Source organism: Primulina huaijiensis, chromosome 15 (assembly GCF_012295235.1).
Source record: "Primulina huaijiensis isolate GDHJ02 chromosome 15, ASM1229523v2, whole genome shotgun sequence".
NCBI lineage: Eukaryota > Viridiplantae > Streptophyta > Magnoliopsida > Lamiales > Gesneriaceae > Primulina > Primulina huaijiensis.
The window spans coordinates 4,421,505-4,437,255 of NC_133320.1; the positions used below are offsets into that span (position 1 = coordinate 4,421,505).

Genomic DNA, 15,751 nt, shown 5'->3' on the forward strand with positions numbered 1-15,751 from the left:
CCAACATTTGTTTCATACAACAAACTACATATAACTAATCACGCTACATAAATTACACATGTTTAATCAAAATTTTATCGCTATGTTTGCACAATTTTTATAAATTACGGGCGTGTCAGTGTAAAAAACATCAATTTGTGTAAAAAAAAAAACGTAAAAATCTATCTTCTAAAAATCATACGAAAAGGAATCTCATACTTGATCGTCAGTTCTAATATCATAATAAAATATGATGTTAAAAACTAATGAGACTAATATGTAAATTGAAGAAATAAACTTATGTCATGATTATATATTTACAAATCATTAGTAATTCACAAAACATGAAAAATATCATAAAGTTTGCTGGAAATTGGAATGAAAATAGCATAGAAATTATATGATCTAGAATAAAAAGATGAAAATACTTGAAATACTGATTAAAATTTGTAGATTTGCTGCTGGAGTATTTTTTGAGTTTGATGTTGAGTTGTCTGTTATTCTGTTGCTTATTCTCAACATTTGTTCACCCATGAGACGGTTTCTTCAACTCCCAGCAGTTCAACTTAACACTTTCTTCGTTGTCCACAATCTCAATCTCTTTCACTGTTGTCACTAACCATGACTTCGTCCCATGATCTCCTTGTTTTGAAGTTATATGATTTAGAAATACACTAATGAATTTTTTTTAATGATATTCTCGTTGTTCTCAAATTTAAGGACATCAGCCTAAATAATTATATCTTAAATTTATTTTCGGTGAAAACAAATGTCCCGCAGCCATTTGGCTAATTGAGCCAGAATGCCTATGTATAATTCTTTTATCCAACCCAACTCGTTTCCGTTTTCGTTTCATTAACCATTTGGCTCGCAACTACTCTTAAAGAATTGGGCCATTAGCTCAAATTTGCAAGGAATCTCATAACTAAGTTCAAAAAACAAGATTTTGTTTATATAAAAATTAACATTACCAACCTAAAATAGAGACACAAATGTAACACATAATTAATATGAAATCATATCAGCGAATAATTTTGTGAGATAAATATTTACTCCAACTTTCAATAAAAATTATTAAAATAATGCTAAAGATACAACCAAAATATCGTACATCGATATTTACAACAATTAAATCGTGAAATTTTGTTATTATATCGTGAGATTTTGCATTGAATTTATCATGAGATGTTGATAAATGAAATTTTTGTATTGAATTTTTTGTGTTATAATAATTGTTATATAAATTTGGTTGTACATGTAACATTATTCAAATTATTATTTATCACCGTCCATTTACTGGCGGCTGCTTTCCTTTTCCGATCCCCCACGATACACACATACACCCCGTTATTCAACAAGCGATCTTCATTCTTTCCCGGTTTTCTTCAACAAATTCATTGTTTACCTCCTCAATTATCACCCTTTATCTCCACCTGTATCTTCTTTTTCATTTGAACCCCGATTCTTCGCTTAACTGTCTTCCATTTTGGTTGCTAATAATAATAATTTTTTGATTTGATTAATCAATTGTATATACAAATTGTGACACAAGCCGAACTATTATCTTGCATTAAATTAAAAATGTTTTTATCGATCTTGTTTGGGTGGGATTGTCGAAGGGGTCGTAAAATTAGGGTTTTATCGAGGGTTTGTGTTGTTGTTATGAATGCAGTTCAATAAAAAGGAGGAAGGTCATCGATCGCCGTTTGTTGTCTGATGTATTGGATCTGCATCCGGGAGTGATTTATTTTCGTTATCAAGGATTTCTTGCGGTTGAGTGGTTATTTTAATCAATTATCGGTCGTTAGTTCGAGTTTTTTTTTTTATAATCCCGAATTAAGGCCGGAATTTGGAGGATCCAACTTTGTAGGAGTTTGGGTAATTTGGTGTTTACGAGTTATTGAATCGAGTTGTTTGCCATGGATCATGTTGTGGGTGGAAAGTTTAAGCTTGGGAGGAAAATTGGGAGTGGTTCATTTGGTGAACTGTACTTGGGTATAATTTAATTATTACCGATGATTTTTTATTAGTTACCGTAATTACTTCATTTTTCGTTTGAATGTGTTATTTTCTTGTGTTAACAAGTAATCTATTATGTTTATTGTTGCAGGGGTGAACATACAAACTGGAGAAGAAGTAGGCATCAAGTTGGTACGCTTGCTGGTTCAATTTTATTATTCGTTCTTGATTTCTAGTGTATTCCACAGTGTGTGGGACTGGGGCAAAAGCGAATTAAATCTTTTGCTGGTTATCATAGTTGCTGTCATCTTTACTCTTCAGTGCTTTTGTTTCATCAACTTTTGGATGATTGGAATTTTGTTTCTAATTTAGTTTCCTTTATTCCTGAATTTTTTATCGTTAATAAACTAATCCATTCTGGAAGTTTGAAAGATAAAAAAACACCATCGGTTATGAGATGCAATTTCAAAATTAATTATTTTCTATCATGCCCGAGAGCTTTGGTACAAAGATAAATACTTTTTAATACGAGTTAAAATGTACATACATGTTTTGGAATGCTGTATCTGATTGGGAACGCTATTTTTCAATTAAGTTCTATGGACATGGGAAAATTTGTACATATGGACTCGGCTGGATTCTAGCATTACATGCGGAAAAGCACACCTCTTTTATGTATGCTAAACGGAAACTTATAATTATTTTTTTAAGCATGTGAGGAAGCTTCAAATTTACGGTGTCGATGAAGGTTAAGGAAGATTTGTCTGATTTTTTTTAGCAACTAGTGAATTGATTATCATCATAATTTTATTTTTTTATCACAATTGCCAGGAATCTGTGAAGACCAAGCACCCTCAACTTCATTATGAGTCAAAAATTTATACGCTTCTACAAGGAGGAAGTAAGTTGCTCTCCCCGCCCCGCGTGCATTTTTTGAAAGATCAAACAGTTCATTTTGATTGATCACAGTATGGGTTATCATTTTATTCTCGTAGGCTCTTGCTAAGATCAGTAATAAATAATTGTAAATAAAGTTAGGCACGCTTAAATACCTACACCTGTTTATGGAGGAAATGATGTGTTAAGCTCGTAACTTTTCTGTAATTGTGTTTTTCCTCTTCTATTCCTCCCGGAAGACTTCCTGGGATGATTGGGTGTGATGTTTTCTAATTGGAGTGTTAACACACACACATATATACACCTGAAGATTGAAATATTTGCTATTTCTGATTCCTTTGTATTTTTTTTTTTGAAGTTTTATGTTGTATATTTTTTGTTCCATGCAGGTGTAAAAAATGAGTAAAATGTTTACTGTCTGATGGAAATTTATTCTGAAGTACGATACAAAATCTTTAATCTAATTTGATTGCATTCTGTTTTTAATGCAGCCGGTATTCCTAACCTGAAATGGTTTGGGGTTGAAGCTGAATATAATGTCATGGTCATAGACCTTCTAGGACCAAGCCTGGAAGATCTATTCAACTATTGTAACAGGAAGTTGTCCTTGAAAACTGTTTTAATGCTTGCGGATCAATTGGTAAGTAGTTTGAATATTTAAGTGTTTTCTGTACACTATGGTTATGAATTTTGATTTAATTTTAGTAAGTAAAGGTGTATCTTATTTCAGATCAACAGAGTCGAATATATGCATTCTAAAGGATTTCTTCATCGTGATATAAAGCCTGACAACTTTTTGATGGGATTGGGGCGCAAAGCAAATCAGGTGTCTCTTTCTGTTATTCTTAGGTTCCTATGTTTCATACATTTGTTTGGGGGATCTGAGCATTATACATGTAACATTTTGACTACAATTATAATAAATGACCTTTCTAGAGACTGTCATAATCTTGTGCTAATTTATTTACTCTAAGCATTTAATTTTGTTCTATTTGAATGATTAGTGGATGTGCTGCTCTTGGTTGTGTTGAGGGTAGAGTTTCATGGATGTATAAATGATAGTTGCTACATGTAATTGTTTTAGTGCTCTAACGGTATATATTGCAGGTTTATGTCATTGATTATGGTCTTGCCAAAAAATATAGGGATCTCCAGACTCATAAGCACGTACCATACAGGTACATTCTTATCTTTTTTTAGGCCCAAGTCATTCGGTATGTTATCATACTTGTCTCAAAGGGTGCCTGAACTGAATATGATGGTTGGAAGTTAGTCCAATGCCGGATAACAATTACTGGCTTAAAACCAAGAGTTTACGACAATATTTTGGGATAACATGGTGGTCTTGATCTATGCTGTTAAGCAAGATTACTTCTGTGATTTGTAATTCTACGAATGCATGATTTTTAATCTAACTCTTTCAACATGACTAATAATATATAGGGGTGTTCAAACTGAAAAAAACACAAAATCCAAACCGTAAAAATAGGAAACCGAACCGAAAACTGAAATTTTTTATTTTGGATACAAATTTTAAAACCGAAATGGCAAAGTTTATATGGTTTGGTTTCATATTATGCATGTCAAAACCGAACCAATCGAAAAAACTGAATAGATTAATAATTTATTTTTATAAAGATTATATATTTTATTTTATAAAATGATATTTAGTGAATTAAGTATAATTTTTGTTAACTTTTAGTTGATTAATATTTACTTAATTCATTCGACTTTATATTTAAGTGTTTTTATAAAATATTATATTTTAAATATTTTAAAACATACTTCAATTACTAATTTAAATAATTGTCCAAACCGAGCCGAAATAACTGAACCGTTTTTGTAGAAGCCGAACCGAAGTAAAACAGTTTGGATATCAGATTATATATTCCTAAAATTGAAAACTGAAATAAAATTGAGTCGAACCGACACGACCGATGAACACCCTACTGATAGATGATTTAGCTGTGTGATGTTATCAACACTGACATTTAAGATTAAATAATTAGTATGATATTGACAGTTAAATTAAATAATAAATATGGTATTGTAAGTCCATTAAAATGACAAGATGTGTCATCTTAATTGCAAGGATCAATGGCTGAGTAATCATATTTATTTATTCCTCTAATGTCTGTCTAACATTATTTTATCATTTACCTTTCCCCCTGCTTACATATTAATGTAGTAGCACACGAACTGTTGTCAGCTCTTAGGCACACAAGGATCTGTAAACCCCTTCTTAACTCCCTTATCTGGACCTGAACAATTAGAAGGGGAGAGAGAAAGTTTGATGGTTATTTCTAACCTCGCTAAAATAGATCAGTAAATGTAAATTTTGCTAATAGATGATGAGTATTTTTAATTACTTTTCCACTTGTCGTGGCCTAATATTTGAGGAGAAATAGAGTGCTTTAACATAAATTTGGCAAGTGCTATAATTATGCAAATCCTTTGGTGGGTTGATTTTCACGCCCTAAACTTGGGTATTGACAATGTGGTTGCTGGAAGATGTATTTTTGTTAATCCCTGAATAGAGTTTTAACTTTTAACATATACTGACAATTTGTGACAGGTCAATATTTTTTATATACAGACTCATTAAACTTCTTAACGTTTACTTTTAGGGAAAATAAGAATCTCACAGGCACCGCTCGCTACGCTAGTGTCAATACACACCTTGGTGTTGGTGAGTAATGGTGTATTTTAACGATAATTGTTTCTTATCTTTAAGTTCCTTAGATTTTTTTCGGTCTAATTACTTTCATTTCATCGTGGTTTGGTAATGCTGGCAGAACAAAGCAGAAGAGATGATTTGGAATCTCTTGGTTATGTACTAATGTATTTTCTGAGAGGAAGGTGAGCTGGACAAGTGTACGACTTATTGGTTGGGAACTTTTTTACCTTGTTTGGATCTGTCTTGGCAATTGTCTTTGTTACTATACTTCCATACTGATATTCTTTTTTTTTAATGTTTCAGCCTTCCCTGGCAGGGACTTAAAGCTGGCACCAAAAAACAAAAATATGACAAGATCAGTGAGAAAAAGATGTTAACTCCTATAGAGGTATATACCAAATGCTTGCATGATTAATATGGGCTGTGGCATTGTGTCCAAGTTTGAAATTTATCCTCTCCACGGTGGGTTTAAAAAGTGAATTAATGATACAACCTGAAGCTACCATCAAATGTCCCACTTTGTTTGCTTGATATGCCCATCCTGCAACCTACACCCGAAGTGTTTTTGTTCTCTTGATTCCTTGGCTGCTGTTAGTGCCTGATGTATGAGTCAAGGTTGCTTGTTGCTAAAATTTTCGATGACAAATGGACTCTTTTTTGGTTTGAAACTTGCTTTTGCATTGCATTCAATCTAACAAAGCAAAAGGATTAACTGTTTCAGTATTTGTACCTTATTGTGGTTTGATCAAGTATAATATTTACTCATAGAATGGATGCTCATATCATCCTTGGTTGATTCGACTTGCCCTTTCTAGATTTCAGAGTTCATTTGTTGTATTACATGTGACTTACGAGACCTGGAAGTTCACATGATTTTTGGTATGTTGCAGATGTTGTGCAAATCATATCCATCAGAATTCATATCATATTTTCACTACTGCCGTTCTTTAAGATTTGAGGACAAGCCGGATTATTCTTATTTGAAGAGGCTTTTTAGGGACTTATTTATTCGTGAAGGTAATTTTATACCTAAACTTTATCTGTCTCTGTAGATTTTCTTCTTGTCTTAATATTTTAAGTATCAGTTCAAGTGACTTGTAGTGAAGTGTGGATGCGTTGCAATATTTTTGCAGGTTACCAATTTGATTATGTGTTTGATTGGACCATATTGAAGTATCCCCAGATTGGAGCCAGTTCCAGATCAAGAGTAAATATATGCATTTTATTATCTTCTCCAGCCTGTTTTTATACTCGATTATATGGAAGCAGTAATTTTTGCATTTACTTTCAGAATCCCACTGGCAATGCAGTGGCTGGAACTTCTGCTGAAAGACCAGGAAGAACATCTGGTAATCTCTCGGATCTCTGTATTTAACTGATGGGTGCATAATTTGTAAATTTCTTAATGTTCAGAATCTAAGATGTAAAGTAAAAGTAAAACTGAATCCTTAATCAGCATTTGAGGGCAATAGCATTTTACACCCTTGTAAAAACACAAAAAATCACAAAATCCCATGTATAATATTAATAGGTTTTTACACCCCTGTTTTTTAAAAATCAAGCATATTTAACCCTTGAATTTTTAAAACTCAATCATATTTACCATATTTGTTATGCCTGATTTTTAGAAACATAGGTTTCTAAATCCAATTAACACAAAGGGTTTTTCGCTTTTTGTCAATTTTCATAGGGGGGTGTTCATGTAATTTGCCCCAATAACTGAATAAAATTATATTGATAGCTGCAGGCAAAACTGAGAAAATGATGAGAAGATATTATCTAAATTCCGAGTTAACTCTGTGAGGAATGAGAACTATTGTTGTATGTTGAATTGCATTGTCACCTTTCACATCTCAAAAACTGTGGTCGTTTAAAAAATTATTAGAATGTGATTGGGGCATTGATGTACAGGTCGTAAATTACAAAGCATTTGGAGTAACTACTTATGTGGTTTTAAGTGCTGAACATTGAGAGAGATCATGTATGAATGTTTTTTGTCTGTTTGCATTATATGAGTTAACACGTTCATTTTCTCACTAAAATATGTACTCCGTATATCTACTACTAGTAGATTTATAGTTCTCACTTCTTATTTGGTTGTGTTGTCTAGCAGGGCAAGATATTCGAGATAAATTTTCAGGCACAGTCGAAGCCTTCTCTAGAAGGAATTCTTCAGGTCCTACTCGGCATGGAGATCATTCAAGACTCAGGACATCTGATGATATGCCTTCATCCAAGGACGTGGTATTTATTCCTTTTCTTCTCCATATAGATATTTTTCGACCGTTTCCATTTGGTTTTCCTGCATTGAATTCTCGATTCTCATATCACTCCAGCTGCATCATCTGCTTGTGACATACATGCTTTGACCATGCAACAGTTGCTCTGATTTAATTGATGTATCCTTGAACTATCAAAATTTGCTTTTAATATTTAAAAGACATGTTTGAAGTTCTTAATTTGATTGCAGCAACCTGATTCAGAAAAAGGCCGTACTTCTCGAAATGGCAGCTCTTCAAAGAGAGCAGCTGTTTCAACCAGCAGGCCAACCTCCTCTGGCGAGGTCACTGATGGCCGCTCTAGTAGACTGGTCTCAAGCAGTGGTCGTATATCTACCGCACAAAGAATTCAACCCGGCACTGATCCCAACAAGCCATCATCCTTTTCTCGTACTGCTATTACGAAAGCCTCTCGCGTTGACCCGCTTCGTAGTTTTGATTTCCTCTCAATAAAGAAGTAAATTGACTCGGCAATGGTAATGTTGGAGCGGACGATCTATTTAAGGTGAGATCTTCGGTGATATCTTATCGTTGTAAATGTTAAATGTGTTGTGTCGGACACCGCCACGTTTTGCACAGTAGGTCATTTGGGAAGAGGTGTTTCTGTTACATGTAGCACAAAGCATAGCTTGCTCATCCAAGAAATTGTCGACTTTTACGCATAGCAGCTCTTGTTTTCCAAGACTACGTTAGAAGTAACACGTCTCATTTATACCTTAAGTCAAATTTTAACGCAATGATTTTGAATCCGATGTTTATATTCTTCAATTTCAAAGAGATGTTAAAATCTCCCGTTGGGGAGAGCGGTCAGCCAAACTTGTTCAAAACCAATGGTTAAATTAAAATTTGCACGGAAGCCAAACTCTCCAAATTAAATTTACAACAAAAAAAAAAACGAACTGCAGCATGAAACAACAATTCATTCTGAACTGAAACGTGCATGAATTTTTTGGGGGGAAGGTCCAGGTAGCAAGCTACACTGAGCGACCTTCCCTTAAAAACAATAATATTGCATGAGCCATTTGTCGAAGTTTGAATTTCACCATTGAAAGCAAGCATGATAGTGTAAATTCTAGTTCAAAACGCTCCCCAGTAGCTTCCATTACAGCAATAAGAATCTTCTTCTTGGGAACTCTTTTGATGTCAATCTGAATATCCGCTCTATTTTTTAAAATAGGATCTCATTGGTCCTATATACCTAATTTTCCCATATATGATAATAAATTGTTTAAACACAAAAAATCATGTGAGACGGTCTCATATATCAATTTTGTGACACGGCTCTCAAACCCGAATCAATTCATGAATTTTTTTTTTTTATGTTAAAAGTATTACTTTCACTTTAGATCTATGAAACCATCTCACAAGAGACTACTCTTGTTCAAAATGTATGATGCTATTTTCTGTATATTCCTATTCAATATTTGTAATGCCCGAGAATTTTATGTTGATAATTTGAGATTAATTATTATCACGTGTAGCGCTTATAGATGGATCAAGTCGCGATCAGAATGGGACATGCACGAGTTAGCCTAAGTTGAAATCCCGTAGGTATCGCGCACATGCGCGGCAGAGAGGCGCGCATATGCGCGAGTTCCATGTGCCGAGGTCGAAGGCCTCGCGCATATGCGCGAGGTGCTGGAATTGAATTATGCTGAGACCGTAGGTCTCGCGCATATGCGCGAGCAGCAGAACAGCCAAAATGCCGAGATCAAAGGCCTCGCGCTTATGCGCCGGTTGAGGTCGCGCATATGCGCGAGACGTGTAATGCAAAGATGAAGCCATTTGCCCCTTGACATGCATGATACATATATATACAAATCTTCATTCATTCTTCCTCATTTCTCCAGCAGACATTGAGACAAGTTTCAGGAATTCTCAAAGCTTCAAGTTTGATTCGTATTGTGATTTCACGCGATCCGACCGGCTGATTTTCAATCCGAGTGTAGATTCTTGTTCCTCTCATCAAGAGCTATCTAAGGATGTAAGTGTTATTACTTTTCAACATGATTTGAAGTTGAGATGGTTGGGGGAAATCAGAGTTTGATTGTTATTAATTGTTCTTGTGATTATTGAGAACGTTTATTCGCAACCGGATTGAAGAAATGGTACCGTATGCATTTGTTATGAATTTCAGCATATATTGATTGAATTGAATAGATTTTGACATGCTGGAATTAGAATTGAGATGATATGATCTTGCTTATGATTTGTTGAGCTTGTTGTTGGCATTACCGGTATCGAAAGATTACGTCGTTATGCCGTCGAAGTGTACCGAGATTGAATATTAATCCGTATATGTATTGCTTGAAGTTAGAGATTGATATGGTGCATTGTATATATGTCATTTCAGATTGGGTTTGACAGATTCGATATCAAGAATACGAGACTTCGACTTGTTCAAACCGAGACTACGACAAGAAAGGTATAATTCATGTGAACACGGGAAGACATGACTCGATTCAGACTGGATACGAGTTTCCCAAAATCACATACTAGATTCTTAATTATGTTTGATTATGATTATGTCTTGTTTATAGATTTATATTCAAGCATTTGAGATAGGAGTCATTGACAGATTGTCAAACTAGACGTTCGGTGTATCGACGCATAGGAGCAGATCATCTCCGATTGTAGACATTCGATACAGATATGACCGAAGTCTAGGAATAAGACGTACCGCCACCCCGATTGGGAGAGTAGGTGGGAGACTTGTTACGTCTTATTCACACCGGGATCCCTAGACTTAGATATGAGTCGAGTCAAAGAATAAGAGTTGAAGAGTTTTATCTGTATTCACTAGTGTGTCATAATTACTGATTTATGTGTTATGATTTTGTATTTACTTGCATGACATGCATGTATACATGTTTTATACTGGGATTTGTTCTCACCGGAGTATCCGGCTGTTGTTGTGTCTGTATGTGTGCATGACAACAGGTGGGGCAGGATCAGGGTCGCGAGCAAGATGAGAGATCAAGATATTGTGGTGATTTCGGGCATTTTACTAGTCGTTTTGTACTTGACGTGTACTGGATTTTCTGAACACTAGTATATGATTGTACTAAAACAGACTTGTGTGTACATTATGTTTGTTTAATCGAATAAAGAATAGTTCCATGCTTCATGTATACATTTGATTTAATGTTAAAAGCAAAATTTTGACCCACATTTTCTAGCAAAGATCCAATTAATTCCAAAAGATAATCGAGTTAGAGCCCGGGTCCCCACAACATTATCCATGACCGATATCATCTTATATATGATGATTAGCATATCAATTGACTAAAATTAGGCTTTATTGGTGGTGAGTAAAGGTCACCCGCAATTATAGTGAAACCATGGTTTTCTTGTTTTTGATTAATGGGCATCAAGAACAAATAATTCACTGCCATTGAAATCATGGAGATTTTGGGTTCACATCATTCACGGTTCACGGACAAAGATAGATTTTTCCTTTCAAAATTTCATATATTTTTTAAAATAAAATTCATATATTGGCTTTTGAGAAATACCTCCAAAAAAGTTGAGATACTAGTACAAAGATATTTCTTCTACTTTATTATACATTGCATGGATAAATTTTAAGCCCATGAGATTGACACCAACTTTCCAAATTCATGGAGGGTTGGTTTTCTCATGGTAATCAGTAATTTTAACCAATCCATGCATGTTTGTTTCTTGAATTATAAAGAAAGATCCAAGTAATGTCGTCAGCTAAAATGAAAAGCCTTATGAAAGGCCTCAGATACATTTCACAGATATTTGGCAAGTATTTGTAATCCAACATATTGTTTTTTTTTTCATCTTCTTATAATTTTTCTTGCTGTTATCGTTATAATAAGCTCGATTTCGGGCGATTTTGTATGATATAAGTTACATACTTTGCGATGTAGATGAAGAAAAAGAAGCAGAAATGAAGATTGGCTTCCCCACAGATGTAAAGCATGTGGCTCACATAGGATGGGATGGGTCATCAAATGATGATGCACCGAGCTGGGTAAAATCTATTTTTGTCAATTTCATTCATTATTCATTTTCCCGTTGATGGTATCCAATTTTTTAACGAACGGAGATTTTGAGAGAGCTCTCTTATTTTGCAGATGAATGAGTATAAATCACCAACAGAATTCCAATCAGCCCCTTTGGGTTCTCCAGGAGATTCGAGAGAAGACAATGAAATCAAATGGGCTTCTCAAGGTTCAAACTTATTGACAGACTTTCTATTTTTCATGAGCCACTTGCTCTAACATCATAACACCTCAAAGAAACTTGATTCGTGGCAATATGTTTTGAAATATATGTAACTCAGTTCGAATTAGGTACATCGGTTGGTCTAAGAACATCGTAATGTCTTAAAAGTGCTTTGAATAATTGATTGAGTATTATGGTACTTGCAGATTCAGGAAGATGCAGCAGAAGATCAAAGTCTCCGGACCGAGACCACCACGAATTACCAAAATCATCCAGACGCCATTCCTCAACAGACAGCAGTACAAATGAATCCCCAAAGAAAAAAGATTCATTAACCAAATCAAGGCAACCAAGACGACACCACTCAAAGGATTCCTGTCCAAAAGAATCAAGCCCAGGAAATGATTCACCGTCAAGAGACCTACCAGATATCCCCAAGAAATCATGCCGAAAGAAGTCCAAAGAATCAGTCACGCGTGGCGGATCGTCAAAAATAAGGTCCAAAGGGATGACTACTGACGGAACACTCTAAGTTTCACAGGATTCAGATCCTGAAGCCACTTCCTGATATATGTTAAAATTGCCCGGGTCGAAGCTGAGGCCTACTACAAGTTCAAAGCTACCTTTACAAGATGATGAGAAAAGGGAAGTACTGTAGTTTCTAAAGAATACTGATGTTTTCTTTATGCTTATTTGTTGGGTTTTTCCTATACTTGAAGTTTTGGCCTAGGAATCTAGAGGCTGCTGCACTTTCCCAATTCGAAGCAACATTTTTTCAGATTGATGGTGATCACTAGTGTAAACCAACTTTGATTTTTATGTCTTTTGACAGTCTCGTCATTCAGATGGTTAGCTTCAATCAGTGTAAGGGGTTGGCATAGAATTCAGATTATAGATAAGTAATATATATCAAATTTGTAGCGCTTTCTCAAATGTGATAGAATTGTTTTGAAAGACTTTTTGAAAATAATAATCTTAGTCACTGAACCTTCACAAAGATTTAACCGTTCTTTACAAAGAAATTTTCACAACAGATGATGGATTCCAGTAACTGCATTCAGATATCATAAAATCTTCAGTTAAGATTCATATGCACGAATAAACAAAACGAGTAAGAAAGCCAATGAAATTACCTCCATCGGACTAAAGTGGTGGAGATAGTGGGTCATAGTTAACGTAGGAAGGCTTTTTCGCGTTATAGTAAAAATGAGCAATCATCTGTACCAACTGATCAGCTGATTTATAGCCTGGATATTGCACTAAATGTCATCAGTTCGAACAAATAAAGGTTTGGCGCATAGATGGAATAAAATACCATAGAAATTAACTACCTTTCTCCCTGTACACTATTTTATTTCCTCTAAGGAACAAGATCTGAGGGCATTCTTTAACTTTAAGAGCATATGCTAAATCCCTTTCAATGTTGATATCTATCTTAACAGTCTGATCATAAAAAATAATGAATCAGCCATAACAAACAGGTAAAGAAATAAAGAACAACGAGGAACTCTGTTAACATTAACCATGTAAAAAGCAATGAGGATGAGTTATCAAATCACAAACCCGAGGAGGCAATCTATCTTTGGCTTTCCAGTACACCATTGCTGCGTTTTCCAATTCCTTTAAAACATTCCAATTATCACTTGCCCTGAAATGACAAACAATAAAAATTGGATTTAATCTAGATTGACGAATTGCTATAGACAGCATAATGAATGCATATAAAATACCACAATATATTCCTTTCTAACTTCACATAAGAATCTAAAGAAAAGGACATTGAGTCGCAGGGGCAGACCCAATGAAGGGGATCTAAACCAAAATAAAGTTGTAATTTTATGTGTAAATTTTACAAAAATACTAGTTTCTCCCACCAAATTCATTGAGTTGCCCCCAACCTAGTTCCTGGATTCGACCCTAGTGTACTTGCCGGTTGTATCGTTCAAAGACCAGGACAATTAGCGGGCTAGGATGGAAAGCAAAGCTCTCCCACTCAAGGCAATTGATCTCCTTTACCAAACCGTAGTCAATCTCTCCCTCCCAATCAATCTCATGCCCATCATCACCTACGACATTTTTTATAGGATGCTGCTCAAAATACTCAGAGGCTCTGATTCCCCAACCAATATCAGCATCCAAAGGCCAATCCGGTGCATCCTCTTCGATCAGCATCTTCTTATTGCTTGAATCATCATCTTGATCTTCATCACTGTCATCATCATCATCCGACATGTCGCTGTTTAAACTGTCGTCATTTTCAACCTCATCCTTCATTATTTTTTCCATATTCTTCAGAATTTCTGGATTCTGCTGTCTGATTGATGAAAAAGTCCTTTCTAGTGAATGACGCACGTAATCCTCAACCGCGGCTGCTTCACTCCTGCGACCACGCCTAGGCCGTTTAGGTTTCATTGGAGGAAAAAGTTTCTCGGGATTCTCATCCTCAGTTTGAGGAACTTCAGATTTTCGAGGCCGATATTTTCCTCTAGCTTTCAGCTCAGAAATCTTGCTAGGATTACTATCAGAATTTGGATCGGATTTACTTGAATCAGCAACGCATGCAAACTTGCATCCCGGTTTCATGGGCAATCGTACAAAGCAACGAGAACCCGAAACAGAAACCCAGGGATAAGTTGTAGCACGGGTAGGAAGTAGCAACGATGAAGAATGCAACCCCCGGTTAGCACTTACAGATGAAAGAGACGACATCATTTCTTGGTCGTTAAAGCAGAATCTCACTGCCGTTAGCAGCACGCAATGTCGTTCCAAATCCAACAACGGCAAAAAACACACAGCACAGAAGCTGTCAGCGAAGTCAATATGCAATCAGCTGCACAAATTAGAAGTCAATGACAAAAATTACCTTCAAAAGTCATTAAAATCAGTTTAACGACAGAATGATGTCGAGAGAACAAGATATATCCTTGAGTAAGCAAAGCATCAAACATATGGTATGCAGCCAAAAGGGTAATTTAACCTTACGAATAAGAATTGAGCAAACTGCATTCTTTTACCACCTCCTCGTAGGGGAGAGGGATTTGGATTACAGAACCTCCGTTGATGGCGGCGCAGGCGCTTGTAGGTCCAAGAAATGGAGACGTGTTTCGGGGATTTAGCTCGATTGCTCACCAGCACTAGGAATTCTGACTTTTGTCCTTTTTTTGTTTTTACGATGATATTTGGCTTCTTAACTTAAATCAATTAATTAATATTTAATTTCTTTTACATGAGTGACTTATTTAAAGTTGTAAGGATGATTTTCTTTGCGATTTTTTAAACTCTGCGAAATAGTTCGAGATGGATATATTATATATATTTTCAAATTCGTTTTGAATGCAGTTTGCTCACCTCCATTTTCTCTCATTAATATTTTTGAAACGGGGAGGGATGGAGATGGGGATTTGATCTACGCGAATCTCCGAACCCTAAAAAACGGAGATTGAGGCTGGTATGAGGGTAATGATGGAATTCAAGGACGAGAACGGAGACAGGGACAGGGATAAGATGGCAAACCCGCCCCCGTCACATATGGTCTCATTGTCATCCCTAGGTTGTTGGTTGAAATTGAGTTCGAATATTAAATAATTTTATTTTATAAACCCGACCAAACATAAACTAAATGATATGAATTTAGCAAATTAAATTCGTCAATCTTTGTTTGTTTAAGTAAATAAAGTAATTTGAATTCAAATATTGAATAATTTTTTAAAATAACAATGTTGTGAAATGTAAACATATACAAAAAAACCATATTAATGATGCGAAT

The 15,751-nt window shown here is 35.2% G+C and overlaps 3 protein-coding genes across 9 annotated transcripts; 2 read left to right on the plus strand and 1 right to left on the minus strand.

Moving 5' to 3' along the window:
• The first annotated feature begins 1,289 nt into the window (after window positions 1-1,289).
• Window positions 1,290-8,509, plus strand: LOC140959533 (casein kinase 1-like protein 10). Of its 3 annotated transcripts, none has more exons than XM_073417414.1 (14): window positions 1,291-1,974; window positions 2,090-2,130; window positions 2,770-2,839; window positions 3,327-3,475; window positions 3,566-3,661; window positions 3,943-4,013; window positions 5,463-5,524; window positions 5,631-5,694; window positions 5,816-5,900; window positions 6,403-6,529; window positions 6,646-6,719; window positions 6,804-6,861; window positions 7,641-7,756; window positions 7,983-8,509. In XM_073417414.1, the coding sequence occupies exons 1-14, from the start codon at window positions 1,899-1,901 to the stop codon at window positions 8,250-8,252; spliced, it is 1,359 nt and encodes a 452-aa protein (XP_073273515.1). In that variant the 5' UTR covers window positions 1,291-1,898; the 3' UTR covers window positions 8,253-8,509. The 3 variants fall into 3 exon arrangements, with proteins under 3 accessions (XP_073273516.1, XP_073273515.1, XP_073273514.1); XM_073417413.1 differs by having other exon boundaries at window positions 1,292-1,974; window positions 7,623-7,756; XM_073417415.1 differs by lacking the exons at window positions 7,641-7,756; window positions 7,983-8,509 and adding an exon at window positions 7,424-7,591 and having other exon boundaries at window positions 1,290-1,974.
• Window positions 8,510-11,061: 2,552 nt separating this feature from the next.
• Window positions 11,062-12,939, plus strand: LOC140959536 (CRIB domain-containing protein RIC6-like). Its single transcript, XM_073417421.1, has 4 exons — window positions 11,062-11,559; window positions 11,688-11,791; window positions 11,895-11,991; window positions 12,192-12,939. The coding sequence occupies exons 1-4, from the start codon at window positions 11,499-11,501 to the stop codon at window positions 12,515-12,517; spliced, it is 588 nt and encodes a 195-aa protein (XP_073273522.1). The 5' UTR covers window positions 11,062-11,498; the 3' UTR covers window positions 12,518-12,939.
• Window positions 12,068-15,168, minus strand: LOC140959534 (thioredoxin-like fold domain-containing protein MRL7, chloroplastic). Of its 5 annotated transcripts, none has more exons than XM_073417417.1 (6): window positions 14,963-15,168; window positions 13,916-14,815; window positions 13,549-13,633; window positions 13,317-13,428; window positions 13,119-13,232; window positions 12,068-12,360 (listed from the first exon to the last, which is right to left on the minus strand). In XM_073417417.1, exons 2-5 carry the CDS (start codon window positions 14,695-14,697, stop codon window positions 13,129-13,131), a joined length of 1,083 nt encoding a protein of 360 aa, XP_073273518.1. In that variant the 5' UTR covers window positions 14,698-14,815; window positions 14,963-15,168; the 3' UTR covers window positions 12,068-12,360; window positions 13,119-13,128. The 5 variants fall into 5 exon arrangements, with proteins under 5 accessions (XP_073273518.1, XP_073273519.1, XP_073273520.1 ...); XM_073417418.1 differs by lacking the exon at window positions 12,068-12,360 and adding an exon at window positions 12,459-12,587; XM_073417419.1 differs by lacking the exon at window positions 12,068-12,360 and adding an exon at window positions 12,875-13,036 and having other exon boundaries at window positions 14,968-15,168.
• Window positions 15,169-15,751: the final 583 nt, after the last annotated feature.

Coding starts and splice junctions, on each gene's coding strand:
- LOC140959533 (XM_073417413.1), top strand. CDS start 1,899: ATGGATCATGTTGTGGGTGGAAAGTTTAAGCTTGGGAGGAAAATTGGG. Junction 3,662..3,942: donor TGGGGCGCAAAGCAAATCAG/GTGTCTCTTTCT, acceptor TATATATTGCAG/GTTTATGTCATTGATTATGG. Junction 5,901..6,402: donor AGATGTTAACTCCTATAGAG/GTATATACCAAA, acceptor GGTATGTTGCAG/ATGTTGTGCAAATCATATCC.
- LOC140959536 (XM_073417421.1), top strand. CDS start 11,499: ATGTCGTCAGCTAAAATGAAAAGCCTTATGAAAGGCCTCAGATACATT. Junction 11,792..11,894: donor ATGATGATGCACCGAGCTGG/GTAAAATCTATT, acceptor CTTATTTTGCAG/ATGAATGAGTATAAATCACC. Junction 11,992..12,191: donor AATCAAATGGGCTTCTCAAG/GTTCAAACTTAT, acceptor TGGTACTTGCAG/ATTCAGGAAGATGCAGCAGA.
- LOC140959534 (XM_073417417.1), bottom strand. CDS start 14,697: ATGATGTCGTCTCTTTCATCTGTAAGTGCTAACCGGGGGTTGCATTCT. Junction 13,634..13,915: donor GTCTTTGAACGATACAACCG/GCAAGTACACTA, acceptor TTGTCATTTCAG/GGCAAGTGATAATTGGAATG. Junction 13,233..13,316: donor AATAGTGTACAGGGAGAAAG/GTAGTTAATTTC, acceptor TGCAATATCCAG/GCTATAAATCAGCTGATCAG.